General features: G+C 39.9%; 1 protein-coding gene across 2 annotated transcripts in view; it reads right to left on the reverse strand.

The window, feature by feature from the left end:
- Nucleotides 1-22,043, reverse strand: part of LOC134870732 (potassium voltage-gated channel subfamily C member 1-like) — a 50,491-nt gene that overhangs the window by 7,026 nt on the left and 21,422 nt on the right. The window contains exons 3-5 of one of the 2 annotated variants that reach the window (XM_063893109.1): nt 13,439-14,420; nt 11,815-12,009; nt 10,778-10,899 (exon numbers count right to left, since the gene is read on the reverse strand). In XM_063893109.1, coding sequence (XP_063749179.1) covers nt 10,778-10,899; nt 11,815-12,009; nt 13,439-14,420 — 1,299 coding nt within the window. Of the gene's footprint in view, nt 1-10,777; nt 10,900-11,814; nt 12,010-13,438; nt 14,421-22,043 lie in introns of those variants that run through there. The other variant, XM_063893111.1, reaches the window with a different exon arrangement.

Consider the following 22,043-nt stretch of genomic DNA (forward strand, 5'->3'; position numbering starts at 1 on the left):
CCTACGGTGGCCTCATAGAGGCACTTACAACATCTGCCTGTTTTGTTTACTTAAACAATGTGTGTCAGAGTTTTCTATGTGATTTTCATTGGCCACGTTTATGTGATTTGACTCTTTAAGCCAGGGGTGTCCACACTATGACCTGCGGGCCGCATTTTGAATCGGCAAGTTCTAAAAGTGTAATGGAATATGGCCCACAAATGAAACCTGTGCTTGTACTTCTTAAATATATACTGTATGTTTACCTATGACACATTATTCATGTGTTTTAATGAATGAGCTGCCAACAAAATAATTGAAAGCCTGTTTTTTCTTAAAGCAATTTCCAGTATCAAGAATAATTTACCTACATTTGATGGATTTTGCTAACTTATAACTCAACTCTTGAGGCGATATCCCTCTCCTCTAGTTAGGGGCCCAGACCTTCGTATGTTTTATTGTATGTGGCTCTCGTGAAAAAAGTTTGGACACCCCTGCTTTAAGTAGCTTCAATAGAGCCACAATGACGACATTCTTCAGATAGATGTTGATAGGATACAAAGCAAACATTAACAGACATAGTAGATCTATACTCATAAAGGTTAAAGTTGTGTGTGCATGTTATTTAACTCACCCATTCTCAGTCAAATGTGGCATTAAAGAAAAACATCTCACTGCAGATATATAACAAGGAAAGACATTTTCAGAAAAATGTACAGTCCAAATAAAGTGTTACCAGTGTAAGTCAGAGTATCGCAAATTGCAACATCCACATTGTGGAGTCGCTTTAACATTATTCAGTATGCATGTGCGCTTAGAAGGTTTCATGAGGTTTTGTGCAATGACAGAAGTGATGTTAACGACGGACCAAGATTCACGTTTGCTGATGAACACGAAGGTTAGCTTTGAGTTGGAACCCAGGCCAATCAACGTGTGTCATTGTACTCATTACATGTTCACATTAGTTAAAAACATACTATCCCAGAGTTTCCCTACCTTTGCTCAGTTCAGGGTTACAACATACATTAATGAGCCTAAAAAACGCTCGGAGTCACTGGAGAAACAAAACGCTGCATGCAGTTTCAGATATTTTCAGACGACACTAAATTATTGAATTTCTTCGAGATCATAATGGTGAAATGTACCAGTATTGAGAAGAAGTTTGACTGTAAGCAATGTCAGTCTGAAAATATGTGCGGTGGCCTTCGAAAAACCTGAATCTGATTACTTACAGTGACTGATCGATGTGTGAATGAGACAATACAGCTTTTACAAACGTCTCAAACTCCAGTCAACAGATACAAGCAAAACATACAAGTGATGTCATAACTATCACCCTGAATCATAATACTGCATATCGAAGTTCTAAAAGTTGAGGGGTCTGGAAGCACGTTGATTTTTAAACATGATGGCCATAGATTATGAATATCAGGACCTGACTCTCTAAACTTGAGATCCTCTCCCTTTACACCTGTACTACGATTCTGTTTGTTAAGGAACTTAATGAGTTAAATACAACATTGCATCTTTTTCTGACAAATGTTATTCTAGACAATCAGTGGTACAGAAAGTTCATTCCTTACAATGAAATACACAATACCAGTTCAAGTGAAAAAAATATAAAACTGTTACAAACAATTAAAAATGGCAGTCACAACATCAACAAGGTTAAAGGACCATTAAGACCACATTGATTAGAAATAAAACAAGACAAAAGGCTCATGATGTCTTTGTGATACTTCTTGGAACAGATAAATCAAAGTAGACCGCCTTCAAGGTCTGTGCATTTTTAAGATAAAAAATAGATCTGCATATATACATATGTATGTGCACAGCATGGTTTCCAGCATTGAAATAATATTGCATGTTTATTGCATATGTGAATGTTTTTTGTTTTTTTTTGCTCAACGTTAAATTAACCAACCTATTTTATGGGAAGATGGCAATCCGAGGGTGGCGCTCAGTTATAAAAATAAAAGCTATGAATTGCCTAATAAAATATACATATAGTTAAAGTATTCAGGGGAATGGTATTTTGTAACTGCATTTTAATTTATATTTTTTTAGACAAAACAATCCAAAGAAATGGAAAAAATATATTGAAACAAAACAGATGAACCAAAATAAAAGCTGAACCTTTTCAATTCAGAGACATTTGATCGGGTATTTCTCACTTGACACATCTATTTGTAGTAATATGGTCCGTGTTTCATCCAACATGCAAGCTTTAGAGGTTAGTACATTAACACTGAATGTTAGTAAAGTGCTTGTATTTGTTCTGAGTATATCATTAATTATGTAGTCACTTGCATATGACTTTATAAGTATATTCGTTCTACTTCGTTTATTGCAATACGTTGCTTTTTAAATACATTGCACTTTTGTATTCAAGGCCTACATATGAGTACATTTACATAAGTGTCCTGATTAGCATTTCTTCAAAGGTCCACATTTAGTATCATTAAATAGATTACTAACTGAGGATGCGATGGCTTAATTGTGCTATTTTGCCACAGACATCTACTCGTGAGGTCCTCAGCTGAAACAGAATATATCATTTACCCCAGTTTTGAACACTAATAACGCACTCAACTATCCTTTATTACTCCTCATCTTCCTTTGTCAGTACAGAATAAACTGGGCGGATAATCCTTAATTGGCCTTTGTGCTACATCGCTTGGTTTTGCTAACAACCAGCATTGCATAAAAGCAAGCTATGTGGTCAGAAAACTATTGCACATACACAAAGAAAATGCTGTTCCCAACATCTAACCCTATCTCTAACTCGGGCAGCCTATGTAGTATTCAGAAAAATAAATAAAACATTGAAGTCATTTATGGTTCATATATATTTGTTAGGGGCATATCATGGAATAAGTATTTTGGAATATGATTGTTATAATTGCATATGATGCATAACATGATGATATAAAAAGGTATCAGATAACATGCCAAAGGAAGAGACTGAATAGACCTTTAACTGTACACTGGAAGGTAGCGATTGCATACATGGGATCCTCACAGCAATGTAAAAAATGACTTGTAATTTAGGGCTACATCATTTAATACTTCTGTTCTTTTTATTTCAGGTTTTCTTTCTTCTCTCTTTGATATTTTGCTTTGCTGTGTAAAATAGCAACATAAAGTGATGTTACGATGATGATAGAAAATAAAGTTATGTTGTTAGTGAGACTTGTAAAAGCAGAGTCTGTCTTTTAGAGATAATTAGCAAATTGATGTCTACACTGTACATACACCAATACTCAAGACAGAAAGTAGAAACCCTTTTTTAACATCAATCTATGAATGGTTTTTTTCTTTGGCTAAATAAACAGAAGGTTTTTTATTTCTCTGGACAGTGTTTGCTTTTTGTTTGGTCCAGAACATTTAAAAATCTACACACTTGACCCTACATTTTAAAATGTAACTGTGCACATTTTTTTTTTCACTATTTTATTTACTAACCGATCCAAATACCTATTTAAGTATTTCTTCTACTAATTCAAAACATCAATTAGAACTAGAATTTGTATATGACCCCCATCATTTAACCTGATCCATGCATCATAACCCAAAAGATTCACAAGACAAGGGGCCGCTCTTTCTACATTCAACTTCCTCTTATCTTATTGCTATTTTTATGCACAGTGCACAATCCAAATGGGGACGATCAGTCGACAGCTAATCCACCGCTAGCATCCAATCGTTAACATCCTTTTTTTTTTTGCTACAAAATGGAGGGGATTGGGGAGCGACAGCGGCGCAGGGGTCCCGGAGCCTCGTAGTTTTCAAAAGGGGGGCTAGTGATGGGAGCGAGCCGTAGTGAAGACCCTGCCATTCCCGATATGTTAGAGAGACTGCGAGATTTCTCGTAGCCCGTTGCTATTTTGAGAAATGAATTTTGACCGATTGATTCGGTAGATTGTGTTTTTGTTTTTAAATGATATGCAAATAAAATAAAGTAAATCATGGTTGAAAGGTTTGAGCATGTTTGCACCGGTTTTACAATATATTTGTTTATAAAGGTTACATAGTATTGAAACGTGAGGTTTACGATGTTATCAGAAGAAAAAGAAAAAATTGAAAAGAAGCAAAAAAGTGGAGAGAACAAATTAAGGATCAGAAAATGTTATGAAATCATAGACATATAAAGGACAGACAAGGACACACACAGACAAGACAAAAAAAGAAAATGCGAGTTATGATATGTCTTTTTTTCCAAAACAGAAAAGCAAAGGATTATTTGATATTAACAGATTTAACACCTAATATAGGCATGTTGAATAAAGCACCCAACGTTTACAACATGAAGCAGACTGTGCAATGTACGGGTGATTTAGACATCTTTCTTTTGCCACAATATGCAGTATAACACAAGAAGTAAATACTCTGATATCACTGATACAGCGTAGAAATTGACCACATGAAGTCTAAGGTGAGAAAGCTCAATGATACAGCACCAATGAAGACAAATGTGGAATAATACTTTCCTTTGATTTTGCTTCATAAAACAGCCAAATTATTGAGCTTTGGTTTCCTCTAAACTTCAACTGGCCAAAATAAAAATGTCCTCCCTGCAACATTTGAAAACACTTCCTATCCGTAGTTTTTTTTTACCTTGAAATGGTATAATTTGTTAACAGTGGGAAATGACACACGGTCCACTAAAAACATGGTAATTGCACCGTTTTACAAAAATAATTTATCTAAGATTTGCCATTGTGTCCTTTCCCGCTGTATGTCTGGTGGGTAACACCGCATGCACACGTTAAACTCCCTCTGTAGGAAGCGGCCACGGAGAACACAGTGTTGTGCTGCAAAGTGTTGTTGCATCAGGTGACATAGAAAAGCACCATTGGTAGGAAGCAGTTTCTCTGCCCTAACAATGGCGAACTGACCCAAGATGGATGGAGTTTTACAGTGTCTGTCGGGAATCAGTTACATGCTAAATTTAACTTTAGAAAGTGGTGTCAGCAATTTCTGGAGAAAACACTGTAAATATTTTAACACATTTTCCATCTCTTTAACTCCATCTGCTTCTCTGCTTATGCAACATGCATGTGTATGAACACCAGACCTTTGTTTTATTTATCTGTTGGCACATATTTGCTGAATTTGACCAAATGTGTCAATTGCTGACTCCACTTTTAATGTGGTGCAGTTAAACTATATTGCTTACAGATAAAGTTATATTTCTGTGAAACTCCAACCATCACAAGGCCACCGTTAGACAACAGAGAACACCCATTGGTACAGAACGTCGCCCTTTGTGCCTTCCTGCAGTACTTTAAAAAATATATATTGTGGAGCTCCGTAGCTACCACTCCGTCACTCTAGATTATGCATCATTTGAGCCAACTGTAAATAAAAGTCCCTTTTTTATTCTGACTAGCTCAGGCACATTAGTCGGATGGCAACTTCGTGAAATATTGATGATGCATTTTTTCACTGGGGTTTCTCAGACTGCGTGTCCCAACAAAGATGTCTGAGAAGCTGTCTGGTCAATCTGTGGCGCTGCCTCAATCTCAAGTTTCAGTCCAAAAGTATTCTGTTCAAACCACCCAAATGTTTTCAGACAAATTGTCAGGTTGCATCAAATGGCAGCCATTGTTGTGATGCTGAATCAGCGCTGAGGAGCAACAACAGGAGGGACAGAAAGAAAACCCAACCTGTTTTTTAAAGCAGAACAACAATGCCTGCAATTCAATGCAGACAAAAGGTAGGGATGGTTATTGTAAACATTATATTAATACTATCGGATAAACCTTCACCTAACTACCTAACTGAAAAGCGAACTAAAGTTTTGATTCTATTTATGGTCTGCATTTCTTTCAATAGCGTTTTAATGCATTGCATGCATTCAGTAATTAGCTCTTTATGTTGTAGCTTTAATTGTTAATGGCGCACTTCACCATTCCTGCGTTTGCTTCACATTGCATTCACACGCAGGGAGGGATTCTAATCAATCTTAATTTATTCTAATTTGAATACGTAGTTAACCGTATGCATCCATGACACAGTGTCCGATCTACTCTGAGGTTCTGCTATGCAAGCAGACTGCTGCTATTTCACCATAACACTAGTTTTTATTGCACAAACTTCATGTTTCTGCTATTGAAATATGTTATTGTTCAAAGGATAAAGAATAATCTATTTCATATAAATGATGGACAACTTATTTGCTACGCAGTCGTCATATTTACTTGATGTTTTTTCATTGAGCTGTTACAGTAATGTCCGAGCAGCTCATATATATCTTATATTTTTCAGGTGAAAGTTGTATTAGGTTTAATATTAAACAATTATTATGGTTAACCTCGCTGCTTTCTTGATTAGCCATGATGAGTGACCTACAGATGTGAAGTATGCATTATGGGAATTCTTGAAAATCAAGTTGGGAAGCCCGTTTTTGTAGTTACAACAAACGGATTTGATTTGACTTTGAATATCCTTTGGATCTATTCTTGGTGCTAAAATCTGCATGCAGATTGAAGAGAGGAACAATGAAGGGAATGACACACAGTGCTCCTACGATCAACACACTACAAACACAATGTTTCATAATCTTTCACCAGAATAGGACTGGCTGTATATCATTATTTCATGTTTATATTTTATTTAAACCATTTATTTAACTATTTTTTAGTCTGAAAAAAGAGCTTTTAAAACACTTGTTAAGTGTGATATTAGTCAAATATGTATAAGAGTCATTGTTTGCTGATTAGATGAAGGTGAAACTGATGAAAAATGAAACAATAACATGGTTCTGATGAATTTAAGATGTACTCAAGCGACCCGTCTGGCTGGCTAATTAACACATTCTTTAAGACCGAGATATTTTTCATGAAGGACAATAATAACGCTGATAAAGGTAATCATGTCTGAGCCTCTGCAGTCTGTCACGGTCTACCAGCTTCCTCCTCACTGTGCTAAGTACTGTATTTACCACATCAACAGGGCATTGGTGCTCAGGGATCCTCTACCAGGGGAAACAGTGAGTGTGCCTGTCACTGTTTTTCAGTGATGACATAATTCCTGCCCAAAGTCACACTTCATTTACACTACGGAGGCAGTATGTACCTACCTACAGTCACTCTTTAGTTACACTTTCACTGCAGTGGCGGCCTGGGGATGGGATGGAGAATGAGTGTTAATCACAGGAGGGAAATGTAATGGAGACACAGAGGAACAGAGAGGAGGAACTGCAAATATTCTTTCCAGGCCAAGGAAATGATCACGTAAAACATACTGAAAACGTGCATGTATGGAGAAGGCTGAGAGCTACTTGACTTCTCATATTACGTAACTCACATATGTCCTATAATTTCCTGAGTGTGCTTGCTGTGGAGGATATGCTGAGTGTTCAGAAGCTATTCTTGGCATCGCCCCATACCGTTTCATTCTTACGTGGGATCAATTGCCTGTAAAAGATGGTGTGATCTCCTGTTATCCAATATTACGTATCCAACTATCCACCTATCCACGCGCCTATGTGTCTTTTGGGACAACTAGAGGACATGCAACTGTATCCTGCATCCTCTTGTTGGATGCATGTAGGTCATACATACCTACAGTATGTGTGTCGGCTGCAATCATTAAAGCTCCAATCTACTTAATATTGAATATTGATGCACATAGTCTACGTGCACACATTCTGTATTGTGTGTTTTTTCTCGGCTCAGAAAAAAAGAATATTTGCAGATTGTTGTTAAGACATGCAAAACAATGTAGGACAAGTTGTACAAACCAATTGAAATGATACAGAAGAGGACAGCTGACTTGTTTTCACACATAAAGAGGCTAAATGTTGCATATTTTATTTAGTTGTAGCCTGTTGCACTGAGCCACATAATAATGTCTTTATGAGAAAGTGGCTGAGAATTATAACTGTGTGTGAGCTCAAGGCAGAATCAACGATATGCTGTGACTGATAAGTGAATATTATAAAACTTTTAGTCCCAGAAAACCACAATTAAAATCATGATTATGAAAGGATTGGGTACATAAGGGTGGGATGAATGAGGATTGAGATCAAATGAGCGTTGCCAATGATAACAGCTATTTTATGAATAGATGTAGTATTTGTTAAACCTCAACATAGAAAAACATATTGTTGGTTCAAATTATGTTAGAAAATGTGTTTGTTTTTTGTCAGAATAATCATTGGAAATATCCTAAAGAAGTGAGATTTGTGCCATTTTTACGCTAGTTAATTTCACCGTATTGTTGGCAATTTCCTTTATCAATCCAATTGAGAGAAGACGGATAGTAAGTGATGATAAAACTCAAAGCAGAATACAGGAAGAACAGAGGGGAAGTCAAAACATCAAACCACAATAACCAATTGTAAAAAAACTCAAAGAAAATACCATAAAAAACAACAGCAAAATATAGATTATTTCAAAATGAAATACAACTTTATCCTATGGGCACATTGAAAAGATACACAACACCATTACAACACAAAGCCCCACAAAACCACTACATAAAACTCCACAGAAATACTCAATAAAATATGTGCACAACAAGTTAGAAACAGAAGTAAATAAGCACAAAAGCTCAAGGAAAATAAAGGAAAAAACAAATTGTACACAAATAAAGTGAGGAGCAGAGGAGAGGAGGAAGGAGAGAGCGAGAGAGAGAGAGAGAGAGAGAGAGAGAGAGAGAGAGGGAACAAATGAGATCCTTGAAGAAGGTCTCGAGGAGTGATTGGGAGTGGGCAATCAGAGGGGTGATTGACCGTTTGACCTTAGTGAGACATGCATATTGCATTGGCGAAGGAAATCAAATGGCCAACAATCAAAGAGAAGAAACTTAAAAGCTTTTTTTTTTTAAAAAGCTGCAAAGACATCTTATGCGTGTGTCTACGAAACACGAAACGATTGAAGCACACAGGAATGAGTTTAAGACAGCGTGAGAATCCCTCTTTAAACACAAGGAGAACGTTCGGGTCGACTTACATAAACCATTTGGCTGATTTTTTCTAGACATTAAGAACTGTTTGGCTTCCCTTTAATCAGGTATTTGTTGTTGTTAATCATGTTAGTTTATAAATGTAGCCAAAGATGCATTTACACACACACACACACACACTCCAGGCGAGTTGATTCAATGTTAGAATGGTTTCACAGTGGTCAAACAGATCAGGTTTCTTTGGTATTTACTGTAAGAACTCTTAATATTATAGATTACAGATCTATTACAGTATGAATCAGTGTACAACCCGAAAGCTTGGTCCAGTTTTTTTGTTTAACTCCCGGTTTGCTTTAAAGAGGGATTTTGTAGCGCTTTAATAGCAGTTCATATAGAATCACTGAAACTGAAGCAATGTCAGGGACCTGTAGGTGAAGGGCTCGGACAGCTCGAGGCTTTCTTACCTTGGACAGCATGTATTTTCAAATCTATCTTAGCATGTGTGTCATCATTAAGTGTTTCAGTCACCTAGTGCAGCTCATAATCCTTTCGATGATTCTATCCAGGTGTACAAAAACAAATAGGTCCCGAACTTTGGACTACACTAGGCACTGAAAGCACATGTACATGTTCGAGGGAATAGTATCTCAGATCCATAACACGCTAACACGACTTTGTTTATAAAGAAAAATGTTTAAAAGTTTGGTTTTTGCGTGGCATGTTTCAAGATGTACTATCCCTTGACCAAGATTGCGTCGCTGACCCCAGTGACCTTTGGCCTTGGATGGATGATTGTCACACAACACTGCACTGCAGGAGTTGATTTTACATCCAATACGTCATATGTACATGTATCTATGCACAAGATGTACTCAAGCACAGAAAAAATAAGTGCCATTACCTGAGGAGTTACCTCTGCACAATGTACATGTACATATATAGATATAACACTGCAGAAAGAGTGTGATTTTCAAGGCAAAACCTTTATAAATTGCAGAGAGTGCTTTAGTTTGCCAAGGTGGAGGTCCGTGGGGTAGGGAGTAACACGGATAAACACAGAAGAAGGGGAAAACAAAATTAAGCCACACACCACCAACACAAACACAACACTCAGACGGCATTGAGAGGACAGAGACATAGTGTATAACACGTAAGAATGAAAAAGCCCACATACACACGCGTGATATGACACAACCTGAAGAGAGAGACAACAACAACACAGAGGCACATCAGACAACAACGTGACCTGCTGTTCCCGTTCAATCTTCTTCATTGTTAGGTTTTATTATTAGTTATTGACACAGGTAGCTGCTGGGTGTATTTGCACATGGACACATTATTGCACTATGAGTTGTATTCAGCTCTCACACAGACACATAAGTATACACATGTTTGTGCACACTTCTCATTGTGGGTGTAAATCACAGAGAAATCCCATTTTCTTTCCATTTTTCTTTTGACATATTGCACATTGTTTATGATATTAAGCTGAGGTCAGGTTTCATCGGATGAAAATGAGCCCTAAAATGCCCCCAAAACCTTTTCATTCAGATTAAAGCCCTACATACCTGAGCTAAACTATTTGCGACATTCTCCAAATGTAAATCTGACAGCACAACTCCCCACACTCTCAAGACTTTGCACGGGTGACAATTCAAACCCCACTGAACATGTAGACATAACACTGTGGATGTGGTGGTGTATCTGTGATCTGACGTCATGCTTAGTGTGTGAAGCTACGTCTGTGTTGAAGTGGGTGCTGTATTGTGTAAAACATGCTGTGTCTATGAGAGCCAGATTTAAAATGTCCTACGTTTGCAGTCAAAAGCTGACAAAGCTACGGGCTCGTTTTAATTTTTATCTTTAATTCAGTGTTACCTCTGGTCTACGGTTTGATCCAGGAGGAGGTGGAGTTTGCATTGAGGTCCTGCTGTAACAGAGACCCTTCCATCTTATACCAATCCTCAGTCAGAGGGGAGTCTGGGCTGGGTGCCAGGGCTGCTGTCTCTAGTTTGTTGTCAACAAGGGGGTGTTGGAAGTTTGGAGGGAGTGTGAGGGAGTGTTTCGGTGCAGGTTGGCGGCAGTGGTGGTGATTGGATTGCAGTAGTAAATGAATCAAGGTTTATTATGAGCACAAAGGTAATGGGGTAAAACAAAAGAAAAGGTTAGGGGTTAAGGTGTAGCACAAAGAATAAGAAGGGGGGGAAATCGAGGGCATGGGATTTAATAAGGGGCAGAGGAGTAGGGGGGTTCAGGAGGGCAAATGTGCACCAGGTTAGGGAGGGAAGGAAAGGAGGGTGAGGGGGGGAGGGTTAGGGAAAAATAAGGCAGGAGAAAGAGAGAGAGAAACAGAATCGACGAGAGAAAATTAATGCATGGTCAACTTACTGAGTCCAGAAGACAGAGAAAGATTTAGATCGTTTATGAATGAGCATGAATGAAGGGAACAGAAAACACACTCACTGGAAAAATGGAGGACATGACATGAGTAGAAAGAGAAACTAAAAGGAGAGAAGTAGAGGGACAGAAAATCTTGTCTGACAGATGAAATAAAATATGATACCAAGCGGTGATGGAAACACAGACAATATGTATGTGAAGAGGTGGAAACAGCAGAAGCAGAGCAGAAGATGTGTGTGTGTGTGTGTGTGTGTGCTGTAACTGCATGAGTGTATATGTGTGTATGCTGCTAGCTGTAATGGAGAGCTATCTTTAGTTGAGGCATCCAAAATGTGCTTTCCTTCCAACCCACCTTTACCAAATGTTTGCATGTTATACACAGGAGCCTGTATTAGCATCAGCTGCACTATGGATGTATATCATATACATGTTTGCAGTATGTGGTGCCTGGCATCTTGCTGTGTGGATCTGTTTACATAAGATGAGCATGTTTTCGTATCCGTCTCCTGGTGTGAAACGTACCTTTCCGCACATTCCCATCTGTGGCACGGAATTCCCTGGTGTTGAGCAGGAAGCAGGCGCGGTCCTGCTGGTAGCGTTCCCGGGTAGGCCCTCGCCCAATAGGGCTCCTCTCGTCTGGGCTCAGCACCTGGTCGATGGTGGGACAGTCCTCGTTAGCCAGGGCGGCCGAGGCTGCATCGCCGTTCTGCTTGGAATCTAGAAGACAGGTGGAAGAAAAACCACGTACAGGATTTTCATAAAGGAGTTTTAGGAGAACAAAGTATGGTGTGTGCCTTACAGGATGTGAGAATACTCTGTTACCAGTGGAAGTCCTCCGTTGAAATCATTACTGAAGTAAAAGTAAGTAACTATATTTCGCTAAATGTACTTTAAGCATTACATGTGGAATTGCCTAATGCAGAAACATATTGTATTTTTGGCAAATTCGTTATTCGTCTTGTATAAAGTATGACATTTAGATAAGTTCCCAATGCAGAAAAATGTAAAGAAAAACGTCAAAAAAAATCTCAAAATTATCCAAGATAATAATTAGACAAAATCAAATGAATGTTTAAAATAGTTGCCAATTGGCGAATTAATAACAACTAATTGTTCAGCTGTTTTTGTATAAACCGTGGAAACACCTGTAATCAATGAACAGGTTATTCTGAACATTCGTTAGGAATAGACGTTGTAGAAAATACTAACAGCAACAATACAGTTCACATTTCTAAGTTTCACATCACTGTACATTAAACCTTTAGATGTTTTACGACTGTAATTCAGCTACATGTGGCCTATTGACAAAACACTCATTCAAGCAATCACTGTAAGTATGTAAAGTAGGCTTGCACATTGTTAAAACATTAAGCATGTGTAGTGGTAAATAATGTTCATTAATGATTGGGAATGCCAACCGCAGTAGCCGCCCACACGTTCACGGAGGCCTTACTATACAATATGTTACTATCATGTTGTGATGATACTGCAGAGCACTCTTGGCGCCAGTTGTCAAATCTTTGAGTAATACAACTTCCTACTTAAAAAATCTACTGACACAGCCTACAGGAAACCTTTTTAGTCTGGAGGGAAGCCAAGCAGACGGGAGGTAGTAAAAGCACTGATGAAACCAATATTTTCTGTCTCACTGATGACTACGGCAGTAAAGTAATGCATTAAAGGTGCATTATTGTTGCATGTGACTGACGGCTGATGCTGCAGCATGTAAAGAGCCAACAAAGAGCTAAATTGCGTCTCCTCCTGATTTTGCTGCTAATGTCAGAAAGAAAATATGTGCAGTCAGCCCAAATTGAGATACATTAAGCAGTTTGCAAGGATAATTGAGTTCATTTTGCTTCCAAAGTGTTTGTTCTTCACTGACAGATGGGTGCCTTAAAGCAACTTTGGACCAACGAGTTTATCATAAATTACATATGAGTTCTGATGGGCCAGTGATTCCTCTGGGGTGAATCCAAAATCAACTATGCAGCACTTCTTGATAGTACTCCCACTCTGTCTCTTGCACTCTATCCTTCACTGAACCCCCAAAACTGTCATGAGTAAAGCATTTCCCTTGAAACGTGCAAGCCAAATGTCATTGTAAAAGAGATTTAAAAAAGGACTTAAAGTAAATACAATATCTCACCTCTGTTGATCTCTATAATTTCTTCTTGGGCAAGAGGACAGTCACCCCCAAGGCCTCCGGACCCCATCACTCCACCTAGGACATTTCCCAAGAGCCTTTGCGGTGATGCAGTAGCCATAGCCAGGGCATCTGGCTTGCAGTAGTTGGGGGACCCTGGTTGCGGCGCTCTTGGGATGTGTTTGTTCTTCTTTTTGGGCAGCTTTTGTTTTGCCATGGCCAGAGAGTAGTACATGCCGAAGTTGTTGACAATAACAGGAACAGGCATGGCAATGGTCAGCACACCAGCCAAGGCACACAGAGCACCCACCAGCATCCCTGACCACGTCTCCGGGTACATATCTCCATAGCCCAGCGTGGTCATGGTGACAACGGCCCACCAAAACCCAATGGGAATGTTCTTGAAGTTGGTGTGGGCGCTGGCAGTTGGGTCGTCTGGGTCTGCGCCAATCCGTTCAGCATAGTAGATCATTGTGGCGAAGATGAGGACACCGAGGGCCAAGAAGATGATCAGTAGGAGGAACTCGTTGGTGCTGGCTCGCAGGGTGTGGCCCAGGACACGGAGACCCACAAAGTGGCGGGTCAGCTTGAAGATTCGGAGGATTCGGACGAACCTGACGACGCGGAGGAACCCCAGGACATCCTTGGCAGCTTTGGAGGACAGACCGCTCAGGCCCACCTCCAGATAGAAGGGCAGGATGGCGACGAAATCGATGATGTTGAGGCTGCTTTTGAAGAACTCAAGCTTGTCTGGGCAGAAGGTGACTCGCAGCAGGACCTCAATGGTGAACCAGATGACGCACACGCCCTCCACGTATGTCAACCAGCTGTCGGTCACCACCTCGTAAACAATCTCCTCCCGGGTCGTGTTGCCCACCGTGACGTTCTCTGTCTTGTTCAGGATGGTGTTGAAGGCCTCATGTGTCTCCATGCAGAAAGTGGAGATGGAGATGAGGATGAAAAACAGGGAGCCAAATGCCACATACTGGAAGAAAGAAAGAAAACAAGCAAACAGAAATGAAACAAAAAAGCAGAAGGAGAAAGAGTCAGTTGCCAATCATGAACATTCGGCAAGGCTAAGAGGATATAGAGAAGCATAGAGGGAAATACCTAAAGACAACAGCAGAAAAAGCAACTGGTGGATGTGTGACCCGCCTGCAGACACACTACACGCTAAAATCTATACTATTTACAGGAAACAAGTACTATTTCTAATTTTGTAATGGTCAAATATGTTGAGACCTTTCAAAACCTTGTAGCCGTTTAAAAAAAAAAAATGTTCAATCTAAATCTGACACGAAAATGCAAGCAATACATAATTTGTTACCAACCACAGGGCATGCAGATTTGCCCTGAGAAGGACCTTGGCATGGTTTGACCCATTGTGATCAAAGTCCAAAGATAACCAGACTCATTAAGCCTGATCAAATTGTATTTGACAGTCATAAATGATTGTGATGAAGGGTGAAGCTATAAAAATAGATGTGCTGTCAGTGTCATGTCACATCATGTGCCATGTGAAAGTATTATAAGTTAATCCAAGTATTAATAGTACTATGAGTTTAATATTAAAACGCTCAATTGATTTAATAGTAGCATACCCTGCAAATGTAAATAAACAGGCCACACACTTTTGGGTTAATTAGAGCACTTGACACCTGACCCCTATTAAAGAAAATGGTACGACCCAAAAATGCAGGGTCAGATTTTTAAGGCAATAAGGATTTTCTAAATATGAAATAGGAAGAAAAGTGCATAAGAAAAGGAGGGGACATCGCAATACATTAATGTTGATCCGGAATCCAAAACAAAAAAAGGAAATATGGGTTTATAAATGAATACTACTAACTTATTTTTGGTACTCTGCTAGAGAGGACACAGGAGAAGATGGAGGGATGACAAGGAAGGAGAAAGCTGTTAGGATAAGATCAATGAATAACTGATAATGTGTGTGCCATAGAATAGTAAACAAGAGAGAAATCCCATCCCAAAGCGCCTAGAGTGGTCCGTGTGCAAAGGTCAGAGACATACATGAAACATACATGTGTTTACAGTCTACAGTACGATGTCAGACCCTGCAAAAGAGTAATTGAGCTGTGCAGGTTATTTGAATAATAAGAAAAACTACAACGCTGATTTTTCTTCGTGCAGATTCCCCTCCTGTCCCTCCACTTCATTGATGGTCAGAGGAAGCTCAAAGTAGCATTTAATTTACTGAAACGTGTTGATAATAACCTGACATTTTGGGCTGGGCAAAATACATTGAACATGTTCCAATGATTCATGTTCTAAAGTCACGATTAATCCATACAGATGAAGGCATTACATGTATACGACTGCACACATGAATAATCTATCCACCTTGTTTTGCAATCTATGTTTTGTAGGAGTAATGTCATTAATATAGGTTAGGATATCAAGAGTTGTGTGTCAAAACTTTAAAATATCCAGGTTTTTGTTACTGTAAAGCTTAAGCTGCCTTAGTTTTTGTCACAGAATAAAGGAGACAAACAATATTTAAGTCTCTCTTTCCGACTAAAATGTTTTAACTGGGATGCCTCTATCCCCCTCCCCATGCAGTAGGAGTATTGTTTTAGTAAATCTTCTACAAGTGATACTATGTCTTCCAGCTTTATGTTCACTCCTCTACTTTCAGCAGCCTCTGAGGTAAATCATCTGGATGGAGAAAAACAAATAAGTTGTTGCATTCAAAATGACTTTCAGGTTCGCTGGCTTTTTAAGTGCTCAAGCTCAAGGACAATTTGCCTTAGCGTTGACCGTCAGTGTGATCAGACGCTTTTCCCGGCTTATTATTCTACTCTCTTTAATTGTCACCGTATGACAGCAGTTTGATATCACCATTATGTGTGTGTGTGTGTGTGTGTGTGTGTGTGTGTGTGTGTGTGTGTGTGTGTGTGTGTGTGTGTGTGTGTGGCACAATTTTTGCGGTCCATTCGAAGTCCTGCAGTGTATTTATAGAAGCAGTAAATTTTGCGCTTTATCAAATAAATAATAAAACAGACATGGCCTGAAGAGCAAAAGAGAAAAGGTAATTCATACTTGAGTGGTGTCCATATATACGAAGTGCTTCAGAATATTGTGCGTGTCAAAGTGTATTTTCAACATTATGCTCTTATGTTATATCAAATATCAAAATACTTAAAAACTAAGCAAATGGCGCCAAACTGTTTAGGTTATTCTTCATATTGCTTTTCATTCTCTCAGCTTTTCTTTGAGTTGAAAATTGGCTGAGAGCCTACACATTTCTTCTCCAAGTGCCTCCATGACAGAGACGGACTAAGCAGAAGACTTAAGATTCTGAGCCGCTGCATTTATTGAGGAGATTATCTGACGAGCGTTTAGCCAAAGAAGTGACCTTCCAGGAAAGTCAGTGATGAAGCGTAAGTCAATATCCAATATGTGAATTTATAGGTTATTTTAGTATCTATATAAAGTGCAATTAAATCACAAAAATTCAAACATCTTTTCAAGGACAGTTTGAAAGCTCACATTAACAGGTTGCTCCAGGTTTTTCCTATACCCTCACAGACCCCAAATCTCTCCCGCCTTTTCCCCTCTCCATCTCTGTCTACCTCTTTTTCTCCTCGGCTATGTTTCTCACTAGATGGTGTCTGACCTACTTTCTCAGACTGCTGCAGTGCTCTTCCCCTCTGTATCATGAAAACACACACACTGAGCATCTCAATCACCCTCCTGTTTCCACCCCTATACCAGCCCCCCAGTCCTGGGGAAGCAGGATAGCACCAGTGGGACCTGCACTGGAGGCCCCCTCACTGGCTGAACACAGACAACCTTCATATGTACAAATCAGAGCATGGAGGAGAGTTTTGCCCGGAAGTGAAATGCACTTTTTTTTTTCCCCTAGAGTTGCTTTTGTTCCTTAAATCCCATTAATAAAGGTTAATTCAAAGATTAGCAGCACACTTACAAAGGGATGAAATGGAGATCTATGCCTCAAAGTGAGCTGCAGTGCCTTTTCAGACCTTCATTATGGATAAAAAGTGGCAAAACTGCAGTGGCATCATATCTTATCTAAGTAGGCTACACAGGTGGAGACACAGGAGGGGGTGGACAGGTGGGAGGCAGACCAGACGATGCGGATCCACGCGTAGAGAAGCACAAAGAAAAAAAGTTGAAGTAATCCACCAGAAAGGGACAGAACGCCACGAAAGTCAGAGGAGGTGAGGGCCGAAAGACGAAATCTGGAGCGTAAACTAAGGTGCATCAGCGTTCTGACCATCTTAAAGTGATGTGGCTGTCATGCAAAGAAGACTTTTAGATAGACAGGGAAGATGACAAGCAACAACAGAATACATGTTGATAAGAATGAAATAAACAAAAAAAAACTCAGGAGACTTAAGGCTAATAGGATATGACAGGCCTTAGTCCTACAAGTATCTCCTGTCAACAAGAGGGACAGAGGGATCACTTTGTGTACTCTTCTTATATATAATACAATGTAGAAAATGTCCACAGAACACTGAAAGGAATAAATATGACTCAGAGCCAGTCAGTAAGATGTACTATAATATCAAATATACCCATTTGATGCATCCACCTGTCTAATTTAGCTTATAACTCATTTGTATTTGATTCTTTTTGTATTTATTTATATTTGTATGTATGCATGTACACTGCCTGGCCAAAAACAAGTCACACACTCTAATATTCGTTGGACCGCCTTTAGCTTTGATTACGGCACACATTTGCTGTGGCATCGTTTCCACAAGCTTCTGTAATGTCACAACATTTATTTCTGTCTTGCATTCATTTTTCGACAAGATTTTGTACTGATGACGGGAGATTCGGACCACTGTGCAGTCTTCTCCAGCACATCCCAAAGATTCTCAATCGGGTTCAGGTCTGGACTCATGTCTCATGCTCCCTGAACCACTCTTTCACAATTTGAGCCCGATGGATCCTGGCATTGTCATCTTGGAACATGCCCGTGCCATCAGGGAAGAAAGAATCCATTGATGGAATAACGTGGTCCTTCAGTATATTCAGGGAGTCAGCTGACCTCATTCTTTGGGCACATACGTTGCTGAACCTAGACCAGACCAACTGCAGCAAGCCCAGATCATAGCACTGTCCCCCCACAGGCTTGTGACCTTTTTTGCGTCAGTGTATATACAGTATGTATGCAGACACATATATATATATATATATATATGTAACTTTTCTCTATCGCAAAAACGACGTGTTACCCTGATTATGTGTTTTTTGTGAAGCACTTTATGTTACCACTGTGTATGACGGGTGCTTTATAAATAAAGCTTGTTTGGATTTGATTTAATTTGTAATGTCAAAAACACGGGATAGTAGGAAAATGTCATGTCACTTTTATTCTGGTCAAAGTGGACAGAAATAAATGTATTCGCTCAAAATAATGTAAATGATTCACAGAAAAGTCAAATGTATACTGTATGTAGTTCAGCCTAGTATTCATAAGGCTCATCTAAAACTGAAATATCACGGCAGGTCTGTTTTGAATATCTGTCATGTGATAGAAAATCAATGTGGGCTCATGAGACAGCTCTAGAAAGATAAATCTAAGAGAGAATTAAGAAAAATAAAGGCTTGACTATATTTCATCTCAACCATTGTATCATTTTAAATAAACACAGATACATTTCCACAACAATTATCCCCTGATCTATTATTTTTCACTATTAAATTAACATACTCCCACACTGAAAGCGTTCTGTTCTTGTCTGGCTGGTACAGTATGATGAGCGGAGACACGAGAGATTTGTGATGAAACCGCCAAGCCTCCTCTGATTTGCAGATCTGCCCTCTTTCTCTAAATTACACTTTGGTGTCAGGTGGGATCTCTGGTGGGAAATCCTTTACAGGAAATAACACATCTGTATGTCAACCTCAAAGACTGATACGACAATGTAAAATACTTGCAGGTCTGAGAGGGCGGGAATCAACACTAGGGTTGCTTCTAACATCATGCTAATTGAAACGTTAACCTACTGTACTGTGCTTTGATTAAATTATTTTGACCATGATGTAGTTAAAAGCCACAATACAATATTGCTGGTGATGAAACAAATGTTCATTCATGGTTTCAGTAATTAAATGATACAGTCGTTCACAATGGCAGAGCACAGCGGATTACACATCGAATCAATATTGATCAATGCGTCACAGCAGCCAGTCCTTTTTAAATATGCAGCAGCATGTCGAGCAGAGATCTGCAGCATGATCAGGAAGTACCCCCCCCCCCTTCCCAGCACTGCTAGAGAATGTAACCTTAAGCCAAACATCAGGTGTAGATGACTTTGTGTGTGTGTACTGTATCTGCCTGTGTTTACATGTGTTGGCGTTATTGCCGGGCTCAAGTGTGTGGGTGTGTGTGTGTGTGTGTGTGTGTGTGTGTGTGTGTGTGTGTGTGTGTGTGTGTGTGTGTGTGTGTGTGTGTGTGTGGACATGACTCACAATGTGAGACAAACAGCCTATGGGCACAGGAGGTGTGTGTGCGCACGCTTGCTGATCTCAGATAGTGAGAGGTAACTACATGAGCGCTGCATCGGGCTGATGGAGAGGGATGAGTGGAGACAAACAGGGAAAGAAAGAGGTGGAGGAAGATGATAAAAGGAGGAGTAGCAGTCTGTCACTTTACACTTATTTATCTCTTCAGGCACTTTGTGTCTGTTCTCTCCCTCCATCACTCTCCTCGCTGCAAAATGAAGGTATGCATGTGGACGGTCGTATGAATATATGATTCGGAGGCTCGGTATATTGTTTGAATCCCCTACAGTAAACGCCTGACACCTGCAGTCCAATGACCTTCGAGGCCCAATAGAGTCTCCCCTCGCTCTCTAGACTCTGAAATTAGATTTTCAAAGATCATCAACATAAATGTAAAAGAGCCGGAGTCAGAGACGGAGAGACAAAGAGAGAGAAGCAGAGAGAAGCAGAGAGAGAGAGAAAGAGAGAGAAAGGAGGTTGATGATAGAGAGCTTTTGATTGTGCTTCGACAGATGAATGAGGAAGAATGAGTGAAGGAATTGAGGTAAAGCAGATGAAGAGACGAGCGCACGAGAGAACACAATGACGTGAACCAATCAAGGGGAGAGAGCAGGGGCACCGGAGAGAGTGAGAGTGCAATAAAGAGATAGAGAAGAAGAAAGGAAGAGGTGTTGGGAGAGAGTGAATGTAAGCGATATAACCAAGGAGAGATTGTCGGCGGAGATATCAGCCCTACAGGCGTTTCTGCATGCATGGCGGTGCGCTGCGCTCTTCCTTAACGGGACCCTAGTGGCGTTGTGTTTACTGCGGCAGCATCCAGAAGAGCTTTATCATTACAGTATTACCACAGCCCTGCCTGGCTCTCTGTCACCATGACAACCACTGCGTTAGCCTCTGCTTTCAGGCACCAAGGACAGGACTAAGCCAAATACTGCTCCTACAGCTGGCATAAAGGGCTGAATGTAGAGGAGCAGAGCTGCGACTGTGAGATGGACGATTAATATTTGTGAGGTCGGAGGGGAGTGACCTTGACAGAGATATAAAGACAAATAAAGGAGTGCACTTCTGATTAACAGATCTGATGTTCTGATGGGATGTTTGATAGGCATTAACGTGAAGATCAGCGCCAGTCTTTCCCAGAGGTCAAAGCAAATGGGGGACCACTGCTGCAGAGTCAGCGAGGATAAGAAGACATTGAAGGATGATGTGAAATCGGCACGTGAATGAGGCATGACATCTAAACGATTTGAAATACAGAACGTGTTCCTGAAGGGCAACCCGAGCAATGGGTTAGACTTGCATGAGGAAGATTAATCTATTATCTTAGGTGAACGGCTGCGGCCATCACTCAGAGACGTTTAAAGCAGCCACTTAGCGTGCAGTGTGAGTATAACCTTGGGTGGGTTACGGGAATACCCTTCTCTTTACCATCAACATCATCATCATCACTGTTGTCATCATCGCCATTTTATTCTGAGAAACAGGGCAGTAAAACATTCTTGAACGAGACAAAGAGAAAAACTAAAATGTCAGAAGAGAGTTCGCTTTAGGGACATGGCGTGTGAAACAGACAAGTGGAAAAAACCAAGCGGAAAGGCAGATAGAGGAATGAACAGAGAGAGAGACAGCAATTCAGGAAAGATGCCTTTTCCTTTTTTTTCAGTAGCCTACTAGTATATTTTCTACGTGTTGAATTATGAATTACTTTAGTGGCTTTTAGTCGTTTATGCGCCCCCAACCCCAAGGCTTCCTCATGTGAGGTAGAGTTATCCTGGAATGGTCCATGAAAAGTGTCCAAGAGTCCACAGTCCAAGTCCATTCATTTCAATTAGCACATGGAAAGCAAAAGGGCTAAACGGAACTAAGTTATTATTGAGGTTTTCGAATAAACTTATGTCTGACGAAAATAGTTACGTATAACTGGCACTCTATGTTGTTGGACCGTTATCAGGAACCTTAAAGTGCCAAGCTGATCATTTCTCCAACATTTACTTATGAGAGCCAAGTGAAAGCAGATACATATTGTGCTCCATCTTTGTCAAAATTTGTTTTAATTTATCTGGTGCTAGACCGCCCTGTTACTAAAGTTAGCTGCCTCTCTTTAAGA

Source organism: Eleginops maclovinus, chromosome 10 (genome assembly GCF_036324505.1).
Source record: "Eleginops maclovinus isolate JMC-PN-2008 ecotype Puerto Natales chromosome 10, JC_Emac_rtc_rv5, whole genome shotgun sequence".
NCBI classification, from domain to species: Eukaryota; Metazoa; Chordata; class Actinopteri; order Perciformes; family Eleginopidae; genus Eleginops; species Eleginops maclovinus.